Here is a 24,060-nt window from a genome sequence, read left to right on the forward strand (position 1 = left end):
AATAAAAGTCAAGTCTTTCTCCTAAATCAAGCAATGGTAGGTGGTTACAATTAAATGCATAAAGTAAAAAAATTGTCCTCATCTACTTAGAGATAAATTCAATACAAAATTTTCATTATGTCTTAAAACATTCATTATTATAATTTTATTTTTAATTAAAAATATTCATTTTGAGAGGATATTTATTTTTATTCATAAATTAATAAACTATATTAATATTACTTTTTCTTATTATATTTAAAAAAATTAAAATTAAAATTAGTAATGTCATTTTCCCTATCTACCCCTCTATATTTTTTTGGTCGTAGAGAAATACTTGATACTTAACGCATTCCAATAGTTGTGATAGGAGTTGTTGACTTGATATCTACACTTATTGATTTAATGCTCAATTTTGTGGACAATATTGTACTAATACTTGTGACTATAAAGTTGTTAGTACCCGGTCCTCTCCCCTACTATAGTTACATTGAGTGGTGGTACTCAACTTCATGTCAATTAAAAACCATCTTATCTTTTCCTTTCCTGAGACAAGTCACTCTAACTTGCTGCGCAAGGGTACGGCAGTTCAGGTCTACCTTGAAACCCATGGACAACACGACAATGCATGTATTTCTCGTTTTTTCTTTATTTCTGCACTATGTTTCTATTAAAAATGCCAGAGAGCTAGAGGCAGAAGCAATGGAAATTTTGCAATACGCTAAAAGGTAAATATACACCATCTTGTAAGCATGGGTTACTCAAATTAATTTTCCTATTCTCAGGTGTATTTCTATTTTAATTTTAGCTCCCACAGAAAGAAGTACTTCAACTTGTTGGACATCTCATTTGATATATTGCTGGTTATTATGTTCGAACAGAACACGGAAGTCGAGCTGGAGCTCCACAGTGGAAGGCTTGAGGGCGGTCCTAATTGTAATTCTCTTCCTCCCTATCTCGCTTACTGCACAAGCCCATACAAATTTTATCTTCGACCAATTCAATGCCTCCACCCTCGAGTTGTACGGGAATGCTTCAGTGCAATCCCAGGCCATCTCCCTTAATGGTCCATTCGAATATGTTCTGGGCCGTGCTACGTATCCACATCCTGTACGGATGAAATATCTGAATTCTACTCTCTCTTTCACCACAACTTTTGTGTTTAGCATTGTCCCTTTTTCGCCTTCACTACCAGGGTTTGGAATGGCGTTTATGATGACGCCCCAGAGATCTCTAAAGGGTTTTTCCCCAAGTGTGTGCCTTGGCTTGATTAGCAATTTATCAGCTATGGGAAAGCCTTCTAACCATCTATTTGCAGTCGAGTTCGACACATTACAGAACTTGGAATATCATGACATCAACTTCAATCACGTCGGTGTCGATCTCAATGATCTTCGATCTGTAAACTCTACGCCTGCAGGCTACTGGATTAACAACACCCAATTTGATTACGACAATCTTCACAAAGAGCTAAAAGTCACCATTGCTGAGGCTGGTCTAGATTGCCCACAAAAACCACTGTTACATATGAAAAATATGTCCCTCTCCGACATTCTGGAAGAGGAAATGTATGTTGGTTTCTCAGCAGCTACGGCAAGCCTACGTGAAGAGAATTACATCCTCGCCTGGAGCTTTTCTACAAACGGAATCGCCCCATCCCTGAAAACATCTAACCTTCCATCCTTTATACACAGGAAGTTCAAGAACCCCAACTCCAGATCGATAGCTGGTATTAGCACTGGTTGCGTCGTCGTCATTCTCCTGGTAGTGGCAGCAATATCAGTTGTGCGGTTGAAGAGAAACCGTTACGCAGATCTTATTGAAGAATGGGAGATGGAGTATTGGCCTCACAGATTTGAGTACAAAGACCTACATACTGCAACCAAGGGCTTCTGCGAGGAAGAACTTTTGGGATCTGGAGGCTTCGGGCGGGTGTACAGAGGAGTCCTTCCGACAAACGGACTCCAAGTAGCGGTGAAATGTATTCGTAGACAAACAGATGATGGGGTGAAGGAATTCATAGCAGAAATTTCCAGTCTCGGTCGCCTTCAACATCGAAATCTTGTGCAGATCAGAGGGTTCTGCAGGCGGGAGAAGCAGCTATTCATAGTTTATGACTACATGCCAAATGGTAGCCTGGATAAAATGATATTTGGAAAGCCAAAGAAGGTGCTAAAGTGGGATCAGCGGTACAGAGTGATCAGAGACGTGGCTGCGGGTTTGTTGTATCTTCACGAAGAGTGGGAGCAATGCGTAGTGCACAAGTTAATTCACAAGTTAATGCAGAAGTTAGGCTTGGAATGAGACTTGTTCTGCAAATACTTGAAGAAGAAGCTCCGATTCCAGGCTTTGATGGCCCTTTCTATTTGGAGTTGAGCCGACCAAGCAGTGCTTCGAAGTCAGTTCCAAATTACAGTCACAGCAGTGACGCATCAATCTCCAATTCTCTGGACGCACGATAGACTCTGCCAAATCAGGTGAAGTCCATTGTTTTCTGATTGTGTCAACGTGTTTGAGATCGGATGGAACTTTGTACGATGAAGTCTCGAACGAGGTTTTGATGCCCCGTTTTTATATTGATATAAGCTCACCCAAGTTACCCAACTTTACTTGAAACTCTTTTCCATAACACAGTTGCGTCAAGTCGAGCTCTGTTTTTCGTAGTGGCTTTTTGTTCGTAGTGGCAATAGGTACCAGTAATTATTTGTAATGTAAAAAAGTTTAGTAATTTTTTCTTCAATGTATTATTTTTCAAAAAAATTATTTGATTTTTATTAATGTACTTTTTAATTTGCAAATCTTTATTAATTCATAAAGTTAGAATTATTGTTTTCATGAAGTTTCATAATAATTGACTTTATGAGAAATTTTTAAGTAATAATAATCTGCAATCATATTTGTATAGTTAATTTTCTATTTATTATGCAAAAGCTTAATGTAACCAAATATTCTCTATTTCTAATTTCGTTTTTTTGCTGTGATATCTCACAATAAGAAAGTTACCCATTTTCTACCAAAAAATGAAATCTACCTATTGCTAATGTAAATGTCTTATTTTCCATTGGAAGGTATAATAATACAATCTCATCAATTTTCTTATCATATAGTTTACAAAATTAATAGTGGTTAATGTTTACCATGTTGCCATTTCCCTCCCTCAAATTGAACAAATGTATGTAAGCATATACAATTTGTGAAATTAATGAAATCAATAAAAGAAATAATAAAAATATCATAAACATCTCTCTACCTTTTAAAATAAAGTGAAGTCTTTTTTGTGGTTCATAGATTACTTTTTATTTTTTTTAAAATTAAATATTTAAAATTGTAAATAATTAAATATCAAGAAATAAATATAATTCATTATATCTTATCAATTAATATATTTATATACCATTCATATTTACTTTTTATTTATAATTATACTAATACAAATAAAAGAACTATATTTGTACAAATTTATCATAAAATACAAATGTTACAAAGAGCTATTTTAAACAATGGTGATAGAAAATGTTGATATTAAAAAAAAAAAATGTGAATTTTTCTTGTTGAAATCCTAACTATCCATTCAACAACTAGTCACAATATTTTCTAGGTGATTTTCCAAGCCACTCTTTCCACCTTGAGAATATAAGGTAAAAAAGAGAGTTTCTTATTAAAGTATGAAAGTCCACAAGTAGCCATTTAAATGAAAGGTGACTTCTTTTATTCAAAAGAATAATTATAATGAGATAGCACTATTATTATCTTTTGGACTACATATGAGAGATAGTGACCTATAGATGGGCCACGATTTGAAAGGTGAAGACCATGACTCCACAAACAAGACAAGAGTATTGTGAAATTTCAAGGCTCCTTCCATCCCATAGGAGTATCACTTTTTTCCTTCATCTGTCCACATGTACCATTCACAATTTCACACCCAACTAACCCTAAGCATTGAAGATTGTTAAAAGATAAGGCCTTTTCGAGAGCCTCATTGGGTTTCTTTGTTCCATTAGTGTCATCTCAAATCCTATGCATTATCATGAAATAGACCAACTTGGCTTGTTCGCCAAATTCATGGTTAGAAAACCCATGAATTGTACAATAATATAGAGGGATAATAAGAACAAAAAACATAAAGATAAAATAATAAAAAGAGAGTGAAATAAAGCCATTTCCTAAGACTATATGCCTTTTTTGATTTGTACAAAATTTTCCTCAATTGGTTTGTGCTTGTGCTCTATTATAACTATTTAGATTACTTTGGATACGATTGTCTTCAAAGAATTGTTTTTGTAGACTGTGAATGAGAAATAATTAATGTAAGTATAATACAACAACTCAACTTTGATTAAGAAATACACACCAATTTTGCATTTTCACTCCCTACATTTTCCATTATTGTGTAATTCACCCTTTAAAAGTTTTCTCTTTTTTTTTTTGTGTCTTCTACTTCTTAGTTTTTTAAACCAAAGTTGCTCAAAGGGAAGCTTGGAGTGACGTTTGGCAGTGTGGCTACTTTTTGTTGAAAAGATCATATTCTTCTTCTTTGATCCTTTTGCCATTATTTCTTAGAGGGGAGCTCATCTAGATGATGAGTGGCAATGAATTTCCAATTTAAAGCTTTCTTTGCTTCTTTCACCATTATTTCTCAAAGTGGAACCTACAGGAATGACTGGCGATGACTGGCTTTTTCTCAATGATTGATTTAATGGAAGTGGTTTTGTGTAGATCATGGAGGTGAGGGGTTCGAGTTTGGAAGCTATGCAAGGGTGAGGGAGAGGGAGATGGGGGTAACACACAAAGTTGGTTTGCTTATTGATGATGTGTTCAACCTCCATAAAGAGTATGTGGTCAAGCTTGGCCATAGAGTATGTTGATTAAACTACCAAAAATACATTCATGAATTTAGGCCACAAAACACATAGGTGGATAGAGTAGAAAAGCATGAAATTTGATCAAATTAGTTCATAATAGAAGTGGAAGATTGTGTAAATGCATCTACTACTAAGCAACTAGTAGTTGGTATTTGCCATGTCAACGGTGCCCTAAAGAAAAGTTAATACGATCAATGATACTATGTTTCCTCCTCCATAAAAAACATAAAAATACATGTACATATATGATGAATTACATGGTCATCCAAGGGCTCTTATGAATTTTGGACCATTGATTGAAACATTTAGCTTGGCCTCTTTCATATGGGAAATGCCTACAATGTAACAATGGACAACTTTAAAAAAAAAAAACTATGTCCCAAAAACTCCCTTCATATTCTTTTCGATTTCTGTGTCTCCATAGCCACTATCCTTCTCGTTGCTATTGTAACATTTAGACATAAGTACTTGTTAAATTGCCAACATCAGATATAAGCATTTGTCAAATTTTGCTCTCTGCATATAAGTATTTGTACACAATTTTTTCCTTTTGCTTTTTTTATTAAGAAGGAAAATATTTGGAAAGCCTCTAAAATATGATGCAACATATTCCTTACAAAAGAAGAATGAACAAAATCTTAGCCAAGGAAACAAGCTTCTAAAGTTGAGCCCTAGGGTTTTTGAAAGGAACCCAAAACCTTGTAAGGTTTTCAGAATGATCCCCAATAGTAAATGATTTTCCTAAGGATCCCAAACCTAAAAAGCTTGCTAAAACCACCATGACTTCCCAACCAAAATAAACAACTAACCAATACATGTCCTTTAAGATTGATAGCATGTCTTACTACCACTACAAAGAAACCTAGAAATAACAATACCCATAAAGAAATAACAAGTTGTCATTCAATAACAGTTTGAAAAGAGTCCAAGCCAAAATGGAGAAACTAACCTCTTAATAGAAAAACATAATGAGAAGAAACTAAAACATCTCTATGGACACAAAATAGAGAGCCAAATATTGTAGAATGACGCCTCATCACAAATCAGGAACATTGCAACCACGACAATAGAATACCAACAACCCACAAGAGGAAGTAGCCCGCTCCACACAATTTGGTCCCCAAGAACCACAAATGAATGAAAAAACTCCAATAACACTATGAGGATAAAACCCCACAAAAATGGAATGTCTCCAACCAAATAGAACAGAAGAGTTCAAGGCTCCTCTAGGCCCATCAAAGCATAAGAGGTATTCAAAGAGGTCAAAGAACCCTTGCCACACAAAGAACAAGAGAACAACAATCCTCCCCCAAAATACCTCAACACCAACACCAGTGAACAAACACTTAAAAGGAAAACCATGGATGCCCACAAAGGGAAGAGGAAATAGATTAGGGGCTGGCTTGATGCCTCTAGCACATAGATCGACATCCCATAGGAAAAATAAATTTCCCACACCCCTACATACTTTTTCCTAGCCACACCCATAGCAAAGATCACATGAAGCAACAACATAGAACCCTCTTTGTCTGGGTCATTAGTGTCTTCTTTCTTGGCAACAACATTATGTGTTCTTGTAAGGTGGGAATATCAATGTATTAAAGTGACTTATATATATATAATTAACGAGTATATAGAAATATATAATTAAAAAATATATAGTATGATTTATATTATATCTTTTATTTATATAATTGTAAAAATGTAATTGATTAGTTCTAGGAAGCTTATGCAATCATTTAGGCACATTTTTTCATTTGACAAAGCCAATCAACCAATACAAATGAAGAATTTAATTTTACGAGAAGGAAATATAATCATCAGCCATTAATATTTATTTATAATAATTAGAAAACATGATTTGCTAATTATCCATTAGTTTGAACAATCAGAAAAACCATTTTTCCTTCAAATATATTATAAACTTTATAATCAAACAACAAGAAAAATAAATTAAAAGCTTCTTATAAATTTTTGGAAGCTTTGCCTAAAGAACATACTGTACTGGGAGATTTTTTTGGAAGTTTCCTTGATCAAGTTGCTTGAATTCCTAGAACTTGCTAGTGACTATGATAGCTATTATTTATTTCCAAGCATTCCAATTTTGGAGATTTTGAAATTATGGTAAGGGTTGTTCGATTCAACAATATATTGCAAGATTTGTATATGAAGATAATTTTTCAAATGTTGTGTCATGGAGGGCCATTATTTTTGGATATGCAAAGAATGAGAACACGATGTAGCTTTGAGTTTGTTTCAAAAGATATAAATGGAGCATGTAGAGACCAATTCAATCATAATTGGGATCATTCTTCCCATAATCATAGTTTGGAATAGGGTTTTATCGAATCATGTTTTACTTGTATTGTACAAAAAATTGATAGAAATAACTTCTGCATCATAAAAGCTTCTAGATTTGGATGAGTTTTTTAATCATTTTAAATCATTTTTGGTGTTGGACCTTTGTTATAATTATTGCTTGAAAGGGAGAAATTTTGAACATTATTTCATGAATTTAAGAAGTCTCCATAGTAATCATTCCTATGACAATAAGATATAAACTAAAAATTATTACTTATAATCAAGAGATCATGTTTTCTTCTTTTTCTTTGGGAGATAGGAGGACCAATCTGATAAGTGCAATTCAGAAGAAGTGACAATAAAATATCCAACAAAGCACTAGAAAATACGAGCATAACAACTCCTACTTCAAATGGTCCAACTCTTATTTAAAATTTTCAAAATGTAGGCCTTACTGAAGAAGACATGGTTACATTATTAGGCATAGAAGATATTCTTAGAATGACATATTTAGTATGAAGTTGTGAACTATCAATGCCTAATACTTGTAAAAGAATAAGTTTTGTAATAGGAGAATTTAAATCAGTGCATCAATATGCCATTTCACTTATCAACATGTAATTTCAGATTTTAAGAGCTAATAGAAAGATGAGTTGACATACTTGTGCTTTAAAGTACATGAATTTCTTCAACTACAAGTTTATCATTTCTCATATTTTTATTCAAAAAATATTTTACTTTGCACTTTCCTATTTATTCATAAGTACTTTATTGTGTTGGATAATATACCATTCAAGGTTGCTCAACATTTGTTTCATGAAATTCCATCTAATTCCTTTTTGAATGAATAATATTGTTTGTGAATTTAATTCATTTCATTATTTTTTCAGTCATTTCTCAAACTTCTTATTCATGAAATGTAAATTGATAGTTGGATGGAACATTTCTTCTTGATTGCACTAGTTATTTGGACATAATTAGAGTATTTATTATTAAAAAAAAAAAAGGTTTTATAATTTTCTAGTGCTAGGGATACATGAATGTGGACAAAAAACCCTTGTAGCATCATTTCTTGTTCAAAATGTGGAATATCTTCTAATACCAAACACATAAAGTCATCTATTGGTTGGATTTTCCTTGCGATGTTTTGATTGGCATTTCTCTATGTTATGTTATTCTCCATTATGATTTCCATGATATTTTTTATTTTGCATTGTATAGTCACCGTTTGAATTTTGTGCTCTTGAAGTGTATTTATAGGATATCCGTAGTTTTTGGATGCTCTTACCATGTATTAGAGATTGTTGCATATCCATCTTTAAAAGAACTCACATCTAAGTTAAGTTTGTTTTAGCTTGTTTCCTATTATTTATTGCGTTCTACTTACCTTGGTTCATGTTCTATTGAAAATAAATGTAACTATTATGAACTCTACTCAAAACTATTCATGATCTTTTTAAAAAATTGTGCATTTTAGTTACATCAAGTTCTATTAGGATCTTGACCAGATGAGGTCATTTAGATCAATTTTTGTAACATCCATGTGGGTCATTTTAAATAAATGGGTTGAAGCAAATACTTTTTTTATTTTGCTCTTTTACTATTTCCTTCTATTTCTAATAGTATTATTTCAATGTTTCAACTTGTAGTTTTTGAAAATGTTAGGCTTCTCTTATATAGAAGTGTAGTTATTTTATATATTCTATTGGCATCAACAGTATTATTCCTTTATATTCATTCATTTGTCTCAAATTAATTGTCATTTTCATCTTTTTGTTTGTTTTCAGCTTTAAATATACCATAAAATTAGCTACAATATATTTTAAATTGAAATCTTGGAAGATTTGTTGTATCCAAGTCTGAAAAAGGGTTGTTGTTTAATTAAAATCATCGTTTCCCTGATACATGTTATCATTGCATAATGTTAAATATCTACATGCATTGATAGTTAATGTGCATTTTAGTTTTTTTTTTCCAACAAAGGCAATTTTCTAGGACAACCTCTTCAAATAGGTGCAATCTATCAACTTGAATGCTTTTGGTTTGGTTTTTGAACAATATATAGCCATGACCACAAGTATTTTTTATATATATTCACAAGAATATTTATTTGAAATCCAACAATGATCAAGTTAGTTGAAGATGCATTATTTGCACTCTTTTAAAGTTTATTTCAATTAATTAGCATCATTGTTCGTTATTACATTTAAATATCCAATTTTGTTCATAAAATTCACATGTAATTTGAATTATAGATAGTACATGTTGACCTCATTCATGAAAATCATACTCTTCTTATTGCTATAAGGACATTGAAGCTTAGTACAATCATTAAGAAAATTGCATCTGCTTCAAAATCTAGTTGCAAAGAAATAGGTCTATGACATTTTTCAAAAGCCTTCCATTATTAGATTTATTTACTAATTTATACTAGTGGCTAATTTCGCCCTTCCACCAAAGTGTGAATATTTGAATTTAAATAGTATAACGGTCACATGTATTTGAATATTCAAATTAGGGCACACAAAATAAATCTTTTAAACCTTAGGTTATATCTTTTCCTAAGTAATACACAATTTAATTTCTTTGTGGGCCCATGTTTTATCCACCATCAGATCAAGAAGGATCGAGGGTCATCACTTTATAACTGTAAGAAATTGCAGTCTCTTTTGTCATAGTGACAAAGCATTTTTGTGTCACATGTCTAGGGTGGGCCTTCTTTCTTACAACTATTAGAGTTGTCAGACCAGGGTCTAATTGGCAGTTCTTGATTCGGTCTTGCATTGTGGGTCATGGGTGAGGTAGATCAGTGTTAAACAAATTGGAAAAAGGCAACATTCTCATTGGTTGGAGGTACTGGCAAGGTCACGATATTGTAGTTCTATCTATATTGTCTAATCTCAGAGCATCAACATCTCTCATTATGTCGCTATGAGAAAATGATCAACCTTTAGTTATAGCAACATAGCAAGGTTTTACCACATGTCTCAGTGGCTCCAATTTTGAAGGAAAGGCAGGTTTAGTTAGGTTGGCACCATGGTTAAGGTTAATAGTGTTGTAAGTCATTGTGGTTAAGTTTTAAAGGGTGGTGTAGTTAGTTGGTTGAAGCGGTCAAACATGTGAAGACTTCAAGGGGTGGCAAAAAAAAATAACATGGTTGGTTCACGTGGCTCATTCCCATTAATAGACCTAGTTTGACTGTTGATTTTGTTGATTCATTGAGCCAGGAAGGAGAAGGTTAGGGTTTTCTCAAGTGATCTGATCTTTTTGGTCGATCCCAACCACCCTAGAGTTTTTTTTGTGCTAGAAATGATGCAGAGGCATTCGTTCTACCACTTGATTGTCCATTTTGAGGATTCTAGCATTGATTGGAATCATTTCCATCACTTTAGGGTTGCTCCAGTCAAGGTTTCCATGATTTTCATATCTCTACAAGTGTACTAGATCAATTTTTTTTTTTGGATCATCTTGATTGTTCTCAAAGGACTTAATGGCAGTGGTTGTGGAGTAATTTTTAGTCATATATATCTTAGTTATGCTTGAATTATAAAAGAAAAGTTATAATCTTTTGTTATGGTCGAATCTTCTTTGCTCTGTCTGATATTGCTCTACAAGTTCACTATAAATACCCTTTTCCTTTAGACCTAATGACATTCTACCTTATCTCCATCAGTCATTGATGACTGTGCAAGATCTATTTGTTGAAAATATTATGATAGGATGAGTTACTAAGAGGGGAGGGGTGAATCAGTAACTTATAAAACTTAATCTTTAATTAGCAATTAATCCTTCATGTAAATTCTAATCTAACTGCATTCATGAGAAACTAAAAACATTAAAGTATTCATAACACTTTTTACACACAATTTTGGACACCTACAAACCTTCCGAATAGAAAGTAAAACTGGGGTGGGGATGATACCCACAAGCTTTAGTACTACAGTATAAAGTTGGCCTATTAAGGCTTACAATGATCACTTTTGATGATTTCCCTTATTAGGAGCAATAAGGACTACTAGGTCCACCTTGTAAAAGGTTTTACAAATATATAATGAAGTATGCACTCGGTAAAGAGATTTACACAAGACTGTTAGGTCTACCTTGTTAAAGGATTTAACTGATCCACCTATTGGGATGAAGTAGTAGCTAATCTTTGATCTACAACTTGATTTCCTAAATGAGATTCCTCTGAGTGTACAAATCACCTTGCTGGGATAGATAAATCTTTGCTACTCCTTATACTACTATAGCCTTTGCAATTTGCTCTTCTCTGCTTAATACATTTGTTCCATTTTTTTATCATCATATTGGATGTGATACAATACATTACAAATATACTAATCCAATTTACAAATTACAAAGTTAGCCACAATACAAGTTTACACAAAATCACAAAGATGGCCAAAGTGTAGAAATTTGAGTTCTGAAGACTAGATCTATGAGGTTCTAATGCTCAACATCCACTATCAATGCTCGACATTGTCATGCACTCGGTAGACGTAGAAGCTTGGTCCATACTAATCACTTTCAAGTAGTCTTGAACTCAGTCTGCAGTGGTGACTCGATGAATACTGTGAAACTCAACATATAAACTAAATCACTCAATTCTCACTACATAGCTTGGTCAACACTATCACTACAAGCTTGGTATAAAATGAGTTACTTGGTTAACACTGAGTAGCTTAGTTAACACTAGACTTGCATCACATCAACTGCAAACTCGATAAGAACTACACAACTCAGTTTGTACTAGTAAATTTGGCATACACTGAGATGCTTAGTTTACACTACTGATCATCACCATAGTAGTAATTTCTCAGCACAAACTGAAATTTGTCCAAAGGACTTGGTTTCAACTATAAAAGTTGGTAGCAACTAAAATGCTTAGTTAAATGTACAATATGCTTGGTATATGCTTCAATACGAATAAGCATATGTCACTAATAACAAACATGGATGGAGTATCAACAATCTCCCCCTTTGGCATTAGTGACAAAAACACTTATCAATCAAAAATGAATTCAAGAATGTTTAAGAACATGTCTTATATCTATCACCTTGTGTCTTCAACTCGGTAGAGTATACTATTTTTGAGATTTTTCAAAATTAGTTTTGTAAGAGATATATTTTTCTGTACATGGTAATGCCCCCACATACATAATATGCAGTATACTATACATTTGGTATGCACATTTTCTCCTTCTTTATAAAATATACATTTTCTCTATAATCTGCAATTTTTTCCAATCATTTTTCAATCTTCTCCCCCTTTCTTCTTATATCTTCTCCAATCTTCTTCTCCCCCTTTTAAAAATTAATGCTAAAGATTTATGCAATATATATTTACATAGTAATGCCAAAATGTGACAAGAAATCTAAATGTACCTTCAAGATAAGTGCCAAAGTCTTGTCCCAATTCTCCTATAATACCTTGCATGTGTGCAATGCAACCTACACTTCTGTTTACAATTCTATCATGTGGTCTGCAATGGAGAAGTTATCATCATGGATGAGCATTTTTGAATGTACAATGTGCTTCTGTAGTGCTTCCATGTTTGGGAGAATCATGTTCTGAATATCTATCAATGTAGCTCTTATTCTTGCCTCTTCTCTCAACAATTTTGCCTACTTATTTGTTAGAAATCTGATCCTATTGAACTGGGTAGAGCTAGAACTTGGGTCAAGCTACAATTGCTGTGCACTTGCCTTTAGATCCTCATCAATCTTTGACAATTTATCTCTTATTTCCTTAGTGAAGATTGATGTATCAGAGAGTTTACCAAAAAGTAAAGATACATTTTTGTAGGCAATCTCTAGAGAGCTTAGAATAGTAGATAATTCTACTTGATGAATGGTAATTTGTTGAGCAATAAGTTCTAAAACTTTATTCTCAAACTTCTTAACAACTCTTTGTAACAAGTTGTCCTATCCATCCAAATCTTCATTATATTTTTGGACTACCTCTACTAACTGATACAAAATTGGTTGAGAAGTATCAACCTCTATGCCTAGAGCCTCTACAAGGATCTTCTTAGCATCTTCAATTATTTTGAATTTCTTGTTTCTTTCCTATCTAAGCCTCTGTTGCTTAGCTATCTTTTGAAGGATTTCACCAAAAACATGCATCTAATCAGGAGTTAGATTTGAGATGTCCCACTTAGGAATGACAATCTCCTCATCAAGGTCTATATCCTCTTCCTTCTCTTTGCCTTTTCCAAAATAATTTGTGCTCGGTTGAGGCTTGGTCTCAACTATCCTTGCACTTATTAATTGCATACTAGGAATGGAAACAATTGTAGAAATGGTAGGACTTGCTGAAAAAGTTGATACTGCACTCTTTGATGGAATACCAATTGTTGAAATACCTAGTGTTATAAAAACTAATGTAGAAGGGAGTGCTTGTAGCTCAGTAGATGAATTGCATTCCACTTCTATCAATGAGGTACTAAGCAATATTGGTGTGAAGATATATTGAGTGCTTGTGACTTTAGTGGTGGTCACAATCAATCTTGTTGAAGCTTTCTCTGGGCTTGGTGTTTTCAAAGTTTTGCAGGGAGAATGAGGAAGCGAGGCTATAACCACTACAACAATCTTTACTAGGTCAGTCTCCTCAATATCTTGTGTATCTTCCTCAGTAGCTTCTTGCCCATGTTCCTCTTCATCATCTACATTGTCAAAATGAGTCACCTCTTCATCATCTTTCTCTTCATCTTTCTCTTGATCATCATCGTCATTGTTATCAAATACATTGACTATAAAATTACTAGCCTTGTGAAGAACATAAATGTTTTTCCATGTGTTTGTAGCATTCTTTACAACATGCTCAATATCTTTCAACAAATAAGACAAGTATTGAATCTCAAAGTCACTTTTTCTACATTTTTCTTTAGATATTCCTTCACCTTCTTGTCATCCAAATTTGGCATGAGTTTCCTTAGGGTCTACTCATATATATCTTTTGCAATTCTCATGGCATGTTCCCATCTTGGCTTAATCTTTTCCATCAAAGCATTAGGAATCTGCTGAGCTTGCTAGTCTAATGAGTACTTCCACTAACCCATCTTGGATATTAACATATCTTCTATTTGCTTCTGCTCATCTATAGTCCTAAGCTCATACTTCAATTCTTTGAAATTTGTAATGCTAGATCCTAATTCTAACTCTATCGTTCTTTCCTCAAAGGTAGGTGGAGACCTTTTGAAGATTATGTCTCCTCCTTCTTTAACTACTTTCTTTCTGGATGATCTTCTAGTGAACACAATAGTAGATGTCTTTGCAGGTTTGGTAATGATTACCTTACCTTTCTTCTTTAGTGGCTCTTTTTCCTTTGAATTTTCTTCATCTTTTTCTTCTTCATCCTCTCCTTTTCCTTCAGTCAATAGAAGAGTGGAATTGGTTTTCAATTTGGCAGTCCACTTCTTGCCCTTGTTAACTACCTAAGGGAGTTTTATTTCTAGTTCTATTCTAGCCTTTGCCTCATGACAGGTGCCAAAGTAAGTAGCCTTAGGATGAAAAATTTCATTTATTAATGCCTCAATTATGTCTTTGGTTTCATCAATGTTCACCTCATATCCTAGAGGTTTTACCCATACTATTCTTGGCCTAACTACCTGAATGTACACTTTGTCACTATCAACCATGAATCAGACATCATCTGTGTAATCTTCAACTAATTTCCTTGGAATCCTGAATCTATTATTCATTTTTTCTTTAAATACATCAGAGTAGCTGTCCATAATGCTTGTATACTTCTCTCCCATTTCAACAATATACTCATTAATCTAATACAAAATAGGTACATCTTTCCTCCAAACTACTATACCTTTTGATGGGACAAATTTTTGAACATAGAAAAATAAACATGTCAAGAGTGAACCGAACTTACATGGATTATTTTTGGAAGTTCTGATGCTCTCCATGTTTTTGTTGAACTAGTTCAACAGTAACTCAACAAGGTCAAGAGGTAGGTTATTCTTGACCACCTTATACACTAAATCAATTACTTCATAAGATACATTGTTCAATTTTCTTGAATTGTAGATTTTGTGGGCAATGAGATGAATTCCAAACTTCAATTCCATGTTAGTGACACATCTTATCTATAGTGACTTCCATCTCTTACTTGATGATCCCTTTGCATCTTGAATGTTGATATGGATCTTTTGTCCTGTCAATTGGAACTGATATTAGATCTCTTCTTCAGTCTCCTAGTTCTAGGTTTCCTTTGAGAAATCAAGTGGAAATGGTGGAGTGATCCAATTCTTGAGTGACTTGATCATCATTGCTTGGACTTGTATTCTCAATAGATTTTGGAACCCATTGTTGTCTCATTTTCTTTTATGATGTTATTAGATTTTTCCTTCTTTTCATCTTCAATTCTTCCAGTATTCATATAGTTCTTGGCAAGATGACCAAGTTCTGTACAAATGAAACATCTTCTGGTAATATCTCTTTTCCTCATGTGATGTTTCTGACAATTCATTCCAATGTGTCCAAATTCTCCACAGTAATGACATCTGCACCAAGTGTTATAGTCCCAACCAAATATGGCTTTTACAATCTATTCTACTAGATTCATTACCTTTGTTTTGCATTTTGATGACTTGTGCCCATGCTTCTTACATTTGCGACATTTGCCTTCAAATTTTGATTTTTCTTTGCATTCATTTGCTCTATCACTATGCTGATTACAATTGTAGCATTTTCCATTGAATTTTTCTTTCCCAACGCTCCAACATTTATTTGATGTATGACCTATCTTACCATAGTGACTGCAAGTAGGTATTTGATTCTTTTGAGCTCCTTGCTTGGATGATTCACCTTCTTCTGTATATCCAATTCCTGCTTTCCCTTTTTATTTGTAATGACTTTTCTCATTCAATTGATTCATGTCTACTTGAGATTTTATCATTCAACTTTTATCATTTTATCTTAGTTTCACAATTTCTTCATTTGCATTGGTGAGCTGATTAATGAAGTTTTCTTGTTGAAGGGATAGGTGCATATTTTCATTGTTCTTTCCTTCTATCTCTTCTCTTATCTTATTTTTCTCTTCAATAACTTCACACAATCTTACTGGCTCAATTTCTTGCTCTCTACTTAGTTTTCTTACTTCTTCTTGAAGAGTACTATTCTTTTCCAATAGTTCTTTGATTACTTCATCAGCTTCATCTAAATTTCTTGAGTGGATGTCTTCAATTATTTCTTCAATGTAGACTTGATCATTCATTTGGATTGCAAGATCTTTCTTGAGTTGTCCAATCACCAATTCCAAATCTAGCTTCTCACTGTCAATAGCCTTGTCAAGTCTAAATACCTCCATTGTCTTTGATCTTTGCTCAAGCTATTAAACTTATCTTTGAGAACCACAAGCTTTGATACCAATTGTTGGAAATATTATGATAGGCTAAGTTACTGAGAGGGGAGGGGTAAATCAGTAACTTATAAAACTTAATCCTTAATTAGCAGTTAATCCTTCATGTAAATTTTGATCTAATTGCATGCATGAAAAATTGAAAACATTAAAGCATTCATAACACTTTTGACACACAATTTTGGTGACCAAGAAACCTTCCGAATAGAAAGTAAAATTGGGGTGAGGATGATACCCACAAGCTTTAGTACTGTAGTATAAAGTTGGTTTGTTAAGGCTTACAATGATCACTTTTGATGATCTACCCTATTAGGAGAAATAAGGACTGCTAGGTCCACCTTGTAAAAGGTTTTACAAACATACAATAAAGTATGCACTCAGTAAAGAGATTTACACAAGACTGTTAGGTCTACCTTGTTAAAGGATTTAAAAGATCCACCTGTTAGGATGAAGTAGTAGCTGATCTCTGATCTGCAACTTGGTTTGCTGAATGAGATTTTTTTGAGTGTACAAATCACCTTGCTATGATAGATAAATCTTTGTTGCTCCTTATACTATTGTAGCCTTTGTAGTTCACTCTTCTTACTTAATACATTCATTCCATTTTTTTATCGTCATAGTTAATGTGATACAATACATTACTTATATACCCATCCAATGTACAAATTACAAAGTTTTCCACAATACAAGTTTACACAAAATCACAAAATCAACCAAAGTGTAGAAACTCAGGTTCTAAAGACTGGCTCGATAAGGTTCTGATACTCGACATCCATTATCAATGCTCGACATTGTCATGCACTTAGTAGACCTAGAAGCTTGATCAAAGTAGTCTTGAACTTGGTCTGCACTGGTGACTTGACGAATACTATGAAACTTGGCATATAAACTGAATCACTCAATTCTCACTACATATCTCTGTCACCACTATTACTGTGAGCTTGGTACAAATTGAGTTACTTGGTTGACACTGAGTAGCTTAGTTAACCTTAAACTCACATCACATCAACTTCAAACTCAATAAGAACTACACAACTCAGTTTGCACTGGTAAACTTGACATACACTAAGATGCTCAATTTACACTACTGATCATCACCATAGTAGTAACTACTCTGTGCAAATTAAAATCTATCCAAAGGACTCGGTAGCAACTGAAATGCTTGGTTAACTATACAAAATGCTCAGTATATGCTTACAATTTGAATAAGTGTATGTCACTAATAACAAACATGATTGGAATGTCAACACTATTTGCCTCTCTTGAATGTTTTGTGGCTATCTGCTGTAATGGGCACCCCTGGATGTCCCAAAAAACTAAACCAATTTGCTGAAAGAAATTTTGTCAAACAATTTGCATTCAACCTCTTATTTCTCCATTTAATGTTTTAAACCCCTTATAACTCCGAAAATCAAACGTTTATTTGTTTGTTGTGTTTTGTGCATGGAACTAGTATTAGACAACATAAACAAGAAAGAAACTACAATAATATGCAAAGTGGAAATGAACTGCTGCAAATAAAATGTTATTTTCAGAATTCATAAAACCAAATACATGGCAGATTTATCAACTCACTAATTACTTCAGTAGTATTGACATAATACTCCAGCCCATGCTTTCGAACTTGCTACTACAGTGCTTTGTCCTTCAATCAGTCCACTACCTTCATAATATCATTCCCTGAAAGTGGCATAAGCGTCGAAAAAGTAGTGAAGAAGATATGAGCAAAATACCAAATCTGCTTGTAGCTTGAAATGCAACTAAATTGCCTGATAATGAAGCCAATAACAAAGAATTCCGAAGGCCAAACCCCAAGGGGATGGCATCTAGGATGTTACAAGAGATGATAGACATCCTCAACTGCCAATAATGGAGCTGCAACTCACACACCAATTTCTTCTCATATTCAACCTAGCTAATGAAGCCACAAATGCTTCCTTTTATTCTATTTCCAAGGGTCCGCTCAACTCATATGGGCAATGTGGGATAAAAGATGTGTATTATATAAAACATATATTAAAATACCCCTTATGTCTCCCTTGGGTACACATCCCCATAAAATAAATATTAAAGTAACACTTTAATATTTTACAATTAAATTAGGCGTTACTTTAATAAAACTTCAGGCATTAAAATGTATTAGCAATCGGACTCCGAATAATGTGAGTGATAGCTCATCAGAAAGCTCTCACCGAGGAGTATCAAATCCAATCACCAAAATTGACCTGCACTGTGTCCTGCTGACTTACTAAAAATAGTAAGTATGCCTGAAACTGAGTAAATCAACTTCATTTTGGCCCAAACTAGAAATGACTAGGCCAAAACACTCCAAGATCCCATTAAACCCTTCGTTAGCCCTCGAGACCATGTAGAACAAGGCTAATGCACACACACTTGGTCAACTGCTAAAATGGGGACATTACAGTCCGCCCCCCTTGAAATTGCTTATCCTCAAGCAATCTCAGTCCAGCCTACTGAATAACCTGCTCACTCTCCCATGTAGAATCTTCCTCCAGCAGGTCTCTCCATCTGACCAAATACTCCTTCACTATCTTGTTTCTAAGCTTCCTCTCTCTGGTGTCCAGAATAGCCTCGGGTACTGACACAAGCTTCCCCTCCTCATCCAAAGGGGGTAAATCTGCAGAAGGAACTACATTATGACCAATGGCTTTCTTAAGCCTAGACACATGAAACACATTGTGCACTCGATTGCCCTCTGGAAGCTCAAGCTCATAGGCGACTTTGCCCACTTTGCGAATCACCCTGTAGGGACCATAAAATCTAGGTTTCAACTTTTCAGCTCCGCTCTTCTTGAGTGATGACTGTCTATATGGTTGTAACCTCAAGTAAACCATATCCCCTACCTCGAAGCTACGCTCTATTCGGTGCTGATCAACATACAATTTCTATTGATTTTGGGCCTATTGTATATTCTCTTTAAGCACTTTTAGGATGTCCTAACTATCTTGCAATAAGTTTTTGGCTTTGGGCACTCTACTGTCCCCCAAAACTAAATCCATGAAGCTAGGTGCTTCATAACCATAGAGTGCCATGAAAGGAGTCATCTTGATGGACATATGATAAGTGGTGTTATAACAATACTCTCCCATATGCAACCATCTAATCCAAGCCTTTTGTTGTGCAGTGACATAGTTCCTCAAATATCCTTCCACCCATTTATTCACAATCTCTGTTTTCCCATCTGTTTGTGGATGATAACTAGTGCTAGGTGTAAGATCTGTACCACACAACCTAAACAACTATTGCCAAAAAAAACTCATAAACTTACTATCCCGATCACTGACAATGAATCTGGGCAGCCCATGTAACCTGAATATCTCTTTAAAGAAAAGATCTGCCACTTGTGCTGCTGTGTAAGTGGACAGAATAGCAAAGAAGTGAGCAAACTTCATCAAGCAGTCCACCACCACATAGATGCAATCCCTTCCCTGCACTTGTGGTAAACCAGTGATGAAGTCCATTGAAATACTTTCCCATTTCCTATCAGGAATGGGCAAGGGTTGTAATAAACTTGCAGGAAATGTGTACTCTCCCTTATTCTGTTGACAAACCACACACTCCCTGACATACCTCTGAACATCATCCTTGAGCCCTTTCCATGAAAATCACTCTCGGATCTGCGTGTAGGTCTTGAAGTCCCCCAAATGTCTAGCTGTGGGTGCATCATGAAATGCATTCAGTATCGCCTCTCTCAAATGTGATGACAGAATTAAATAAACCCTTTCCTGAACTCTGATCAATCCATCTATCACCTCATATTGATCATCCTGTATGGTACCTGAAATCAATCCAGAAGCCCAAGCATCTCTGACATACTCTACTATAATCTGATCTCTCTAATCTCCTAAAATCTCTGCCAGAGCATATAAGTGAGGTCTCCGAGATAAGGCATCAGCCACCACATTTTTCTTACCTTTGACAAACTCTATGTCAAAGTCATAAGCTTGCAATTTAGTCACCCATTTTTGTTGCCAGTCCTTAAGATCATGCTGGCTCATGAAGTATTTAATACTGTTGTGATCAGTCTGATCATAAAATGTCCACCTACCAAACATGATCGAAATTTGGCCAATGCATGCATTATGGCCAACATCTCCCAGTTATAGATAGAATAAATCTTCTCAACTCCCCAGAGCTTCCTACTCTCGAATGCAATGGGATGCTTCTCCTGCATCAATACTACTCCAATCCCATCACCTAATGCATTACAATGAAGCTTAAAAGGCTTCATGAAATCTGGTAGAGCTAGAACTAGACATGAAGACATTAACTGCTTGAAATGCTCAAAGCACCTCTATGCTGCCCCTGTCCACATGAAGGCTCCTTTCCTGGTAAGATTTGTCAAGGGTGTAGCAATCTGTGAGAATCCCTTAACAAACCTCCTATAAAAACCACATAAACCAAAGAATCCCTTAAGCTGTGTAAGGTTTTTTGGAGTAGGCCACTCTACAATAGCTCTAATCTTTTCAGGATCAACCCGAACACCATTTGCACTAATGATATGCCCAAGGTAAAGGAGCTCAGTCATGCTAAACTCACATTTAGATCCCTTGGCATACAATGACTCTCTCTCCAGAATAGATAACACCTCCTCCAGATGATGTAAGTGCTCCTCCCAGGTCATATTGAAGACCAAGATGTCATCAAAGAAGATCAAGACAAATCTCCTCAACCGCTTCCTGAATACCTGGTTCATACAACTTTGAAATGTAGCGGGTGCATTGGTTAGACCAAATGGCATAACCATGAACTCAAAGTAGCCATAGTGACATCGAAAGGCTATTTTCTCAATGTCCTTTGCTCTCATCTTGATCTGATGGTATCCGGATTGCAAATCAATTTTGGTAAAGAAGCATGCCCCATGCAACTCATCAATCAGCTCATCAATCCTAGGAATGGGATACTTGTTTTTAATTGTTTTCTTATTCAGTTCCCTGTAATCGATGCACATGCGCATCGTCCCATCCTTCTTCTTTACCAATACTACTACTGAAGCAAAGGGGCTCTTACTGGGCCTGATATGCCCCATCTCCAACAAATCCTTAATCACCTTCTCTATCTCATCCTTGTGTTTCTTAGGATGATGATAGGGAGTAATCATAACTAGTTTGGCTCCCTCCTCGAGCTCAATAACATGTTCCATCCCTCTATCAGGAGGAACCCCATGAGGAATATCACTAAATACTTTAGCGTGTTTATCAAGTATCTTCTAGATATCTGGTGGATGACTCTTTTCTTGTGGCTCTGGTGAAGTTGGCATAATGTAGCACTCTGCCGCCCACTCTATGTCATCATGACAAAAAAGTCTCTGCATTCTCCTCAAGGACACTACTCTGCAACCTCCATCTGAAAGTCCTCTAAGTACCAGAGTTCTGCCCTCATGCTGGAATCTCATCTCCAATTTCACTGGGTTGAGTGTGAACTCCACTAGTGAAGCCATCCATGTCATGTTGAGGATGACATCATAATCTCCCATGTCCACAACATAGAACTCATCCTTCAACTTGTATCCATCTCCAAACTTGATGTGAAGATTAGATATCTTTCGAGTGCATAATAATTTATCACCGTTAGCCACCATGACTCTAAACCCACCATGCTCCTCTGTTTGTAACCCTCTCCTAGCTACCAACTGTGCATCTATGAAGTTATGTGTAGCCCCAGTGTCAATAAGAGATATCACTTTCTGCCCCTGGATAGTACCCCTGACCTTAAATGTGATTGCCTTTTGGACCCCTGCCAAGCATGCCAACGATCTATCATCGTTAGGAATGCTACTCTCCTCTATAGTGTTACCCTCATCTGAATCGGAGTGCTGATCCTCCCCCTCTGACTCTGAATCTTCTGCTGAAAAATACTCCATTTGATTTGCCTTAGCCTTGAGAGAACATTTATGAGATAAGTCCCAAGGTTCTCTACAATGGAAGCACAACTTCTTCTTTCAAAGTTCATTCAAGGTTTCATTGTCTAGTCCTTTTGATCCTTCTTTGGGTTTGCTATACTCTTTCTAAAATGGTTTTTTGTCTTTGTCCTTGCGGTAGGAAGAATTTGTTGAATGATTTTTTCCCTTGTATACTGAAGGGGCTAAATCTCGTGCCTTTTTAGTTGCTTTAGCTAAGGTGAGTGGATCATGTCCCTTCACCCAACCTCGTAATGGATCAGCAAGACCATCACAAAATAACACCACCAATCTCCTAGGAGAGATATCAGTAACAAGTACAGACAAGCACTGAAACTTGACAATGTAAGCATCCACAGAACCTGACTATTTTAACTGTGCTAGTTCTTTGAAATGTAACTCGAGATCCCTAGTGTCAAATCTCTCAATCAATATTTCAGTGAATTCCTCATAGGATGTAATCTGATTATGCCCCAAAGTCACCATGCCATGATGCCACCATTCATGTGCAATGCCATCCAAGTGCATAGCCACATACTTGATAGCCTCCTCCTTAGGCATAGGATTTAGCTGCAAGTATGTATCTACCTTCTACACCCAAGCTCGTGCAGTCATCTTCCCTGAAGCATCATAATAAGGTAAGGAAAGTTTTCCAACTTTCTTTGTCAGCTCAAAGTTTTGATTCCTCCCTCCTGATCTAGGCATGTGTCTCAAGTCCATATAATTTTTGAGGGAAATATCCGCTTGAAACTTCAGTCCACTAGCCTCCCAGTCCCTCCTGAACTGATCCTGTAACTCAGTAATTTGCAGTTCGTTTATTGGTTGAACCGGATCTCTGGGTGGGAAGGTGGGTAGAAGAAGTCTCAAGCTCACAGTCCGCGCTGGGTGTGCAACATGTCTAAAGTTATTAGCCTCATTCCCATTGTTGCCGTGTCCATTATTACCATTAATGTTATTCTCAGGACCATTGTTGTTGCCTTGGCCTCCATGCTTACTATTTCCCCCATTGTTATTATTTCCCTCATTGTTATTGTTTCTGTTGTTGGCATCACTTGGATTAATATTGACACCCATTTGTCTAGCCATGAGCTGCAACATCATGTCCATTCGCCTATTCTGCTCCTGCTGCATACGCTACCCCTGCTCTAATGTATCCAGTAATTGTTTGAACATTATGTCCCCCTGATCTGGACCGACATTCCCGCCTCCGCCTAATCCTATATTCCTGTCATCTCGATCACCCATATTGTTGTCCTGATCAAAGAATATCTACTCTGTGTTTGTATGGCTGGATTCAATGTCCCCCTGCACAGATGTACTAGACTGTTTCCTTTGCAAGTTTGAAATCCTATTTTGTCTTGCTCTGGTATCGTAAAAATTATAAGGCCCCTATCGCATGCTCAAACATAAATTCTTAGCCTGTGTTTTTTTAAATTTCTGATTTTAGTGTTTTGACATTTCATCAAACACTTTTCCCTCTATCTGGCTGTTCCAAATTCCCTATAAGACCTCCACAGGATGGCAGGACTTATAGCTCTGATACCACTGTAATGGGCACCCCTGGATGTCCCAAAAAAAAACCAATTTGCTGAAATAAATTTTGTCAAACAGTTTGCATTCAA

At 35.5% G+C, this 24,060-nt stretch overlaps 1 protein-coding gene across 1 annotated transcript; it reads left to right on the top strand.

The window, feature by feature from the left end:
- The first annotated feature begins 603 nt into the window (after window positions 1–603).
- On the top strand, window positions 604–2,441 carry LOC149549333 (L-type lectin-domain containing receptor kinase VII.1-like). The gene is made up of 3 exons (XM_089794303.1): window positions 604–707; window positions 861–2,197; window positions 2,308–2,441. The coding sequence occupies exons 1-3, from the start codon at window positions 604–606 to the stop codon at window positions 2,439–2,441; spliced, it is 1,575 nt and encodes a 524-aa protein (XP_089650429.1).
- The last annotated feature ends 21,619 nt before the right edge of the window (window positions 2,442–24,060 follow it).

The sequence above is a fragment of the Cupressus sempervirens genome, chromosome 7, assembly GCF_028749045.1.
Source record: "Cupressus sempervirens isolate cs-2001-9-10 chromosome 7, ASM2874904v1, whole genome shotgun sequence".
Taxonomy (NCBI): domain Eukaryota; kingdom Viridiplantae; phylum Streptophyta; class Pinopsida; order Cupressales; family Cupressaceae; genus Cupressus; species Cupressus sempervirens.

What these genes read in the sequence shown, in the direction of transcription:
- LOC149549333 (XM_089794303.1), top strand. Translation starts at nt 604, where the DNA reads ATGCATGTATTTCTCGTTTTTTCTTTATTTCTGCACTATGTTTCTATT. An exon ending in ATTTTGCAATACGCTAAAAG is followed by an intron (nt 708 to 860) that starts GTAAATATACAC and finishes ATGTTCGAACAG; the next exon opens with AACACGGAAGTCGAGCTGGA. An exon ending in GATCAGAGACGTGGCTGCGG is followed by an intron (nt 2,198 to 2,307) that starts GTTTGTTGTATC and finishes AAATACTTGAAG; the next exon opens with AAGAAGCTCCGATTCCAGGC.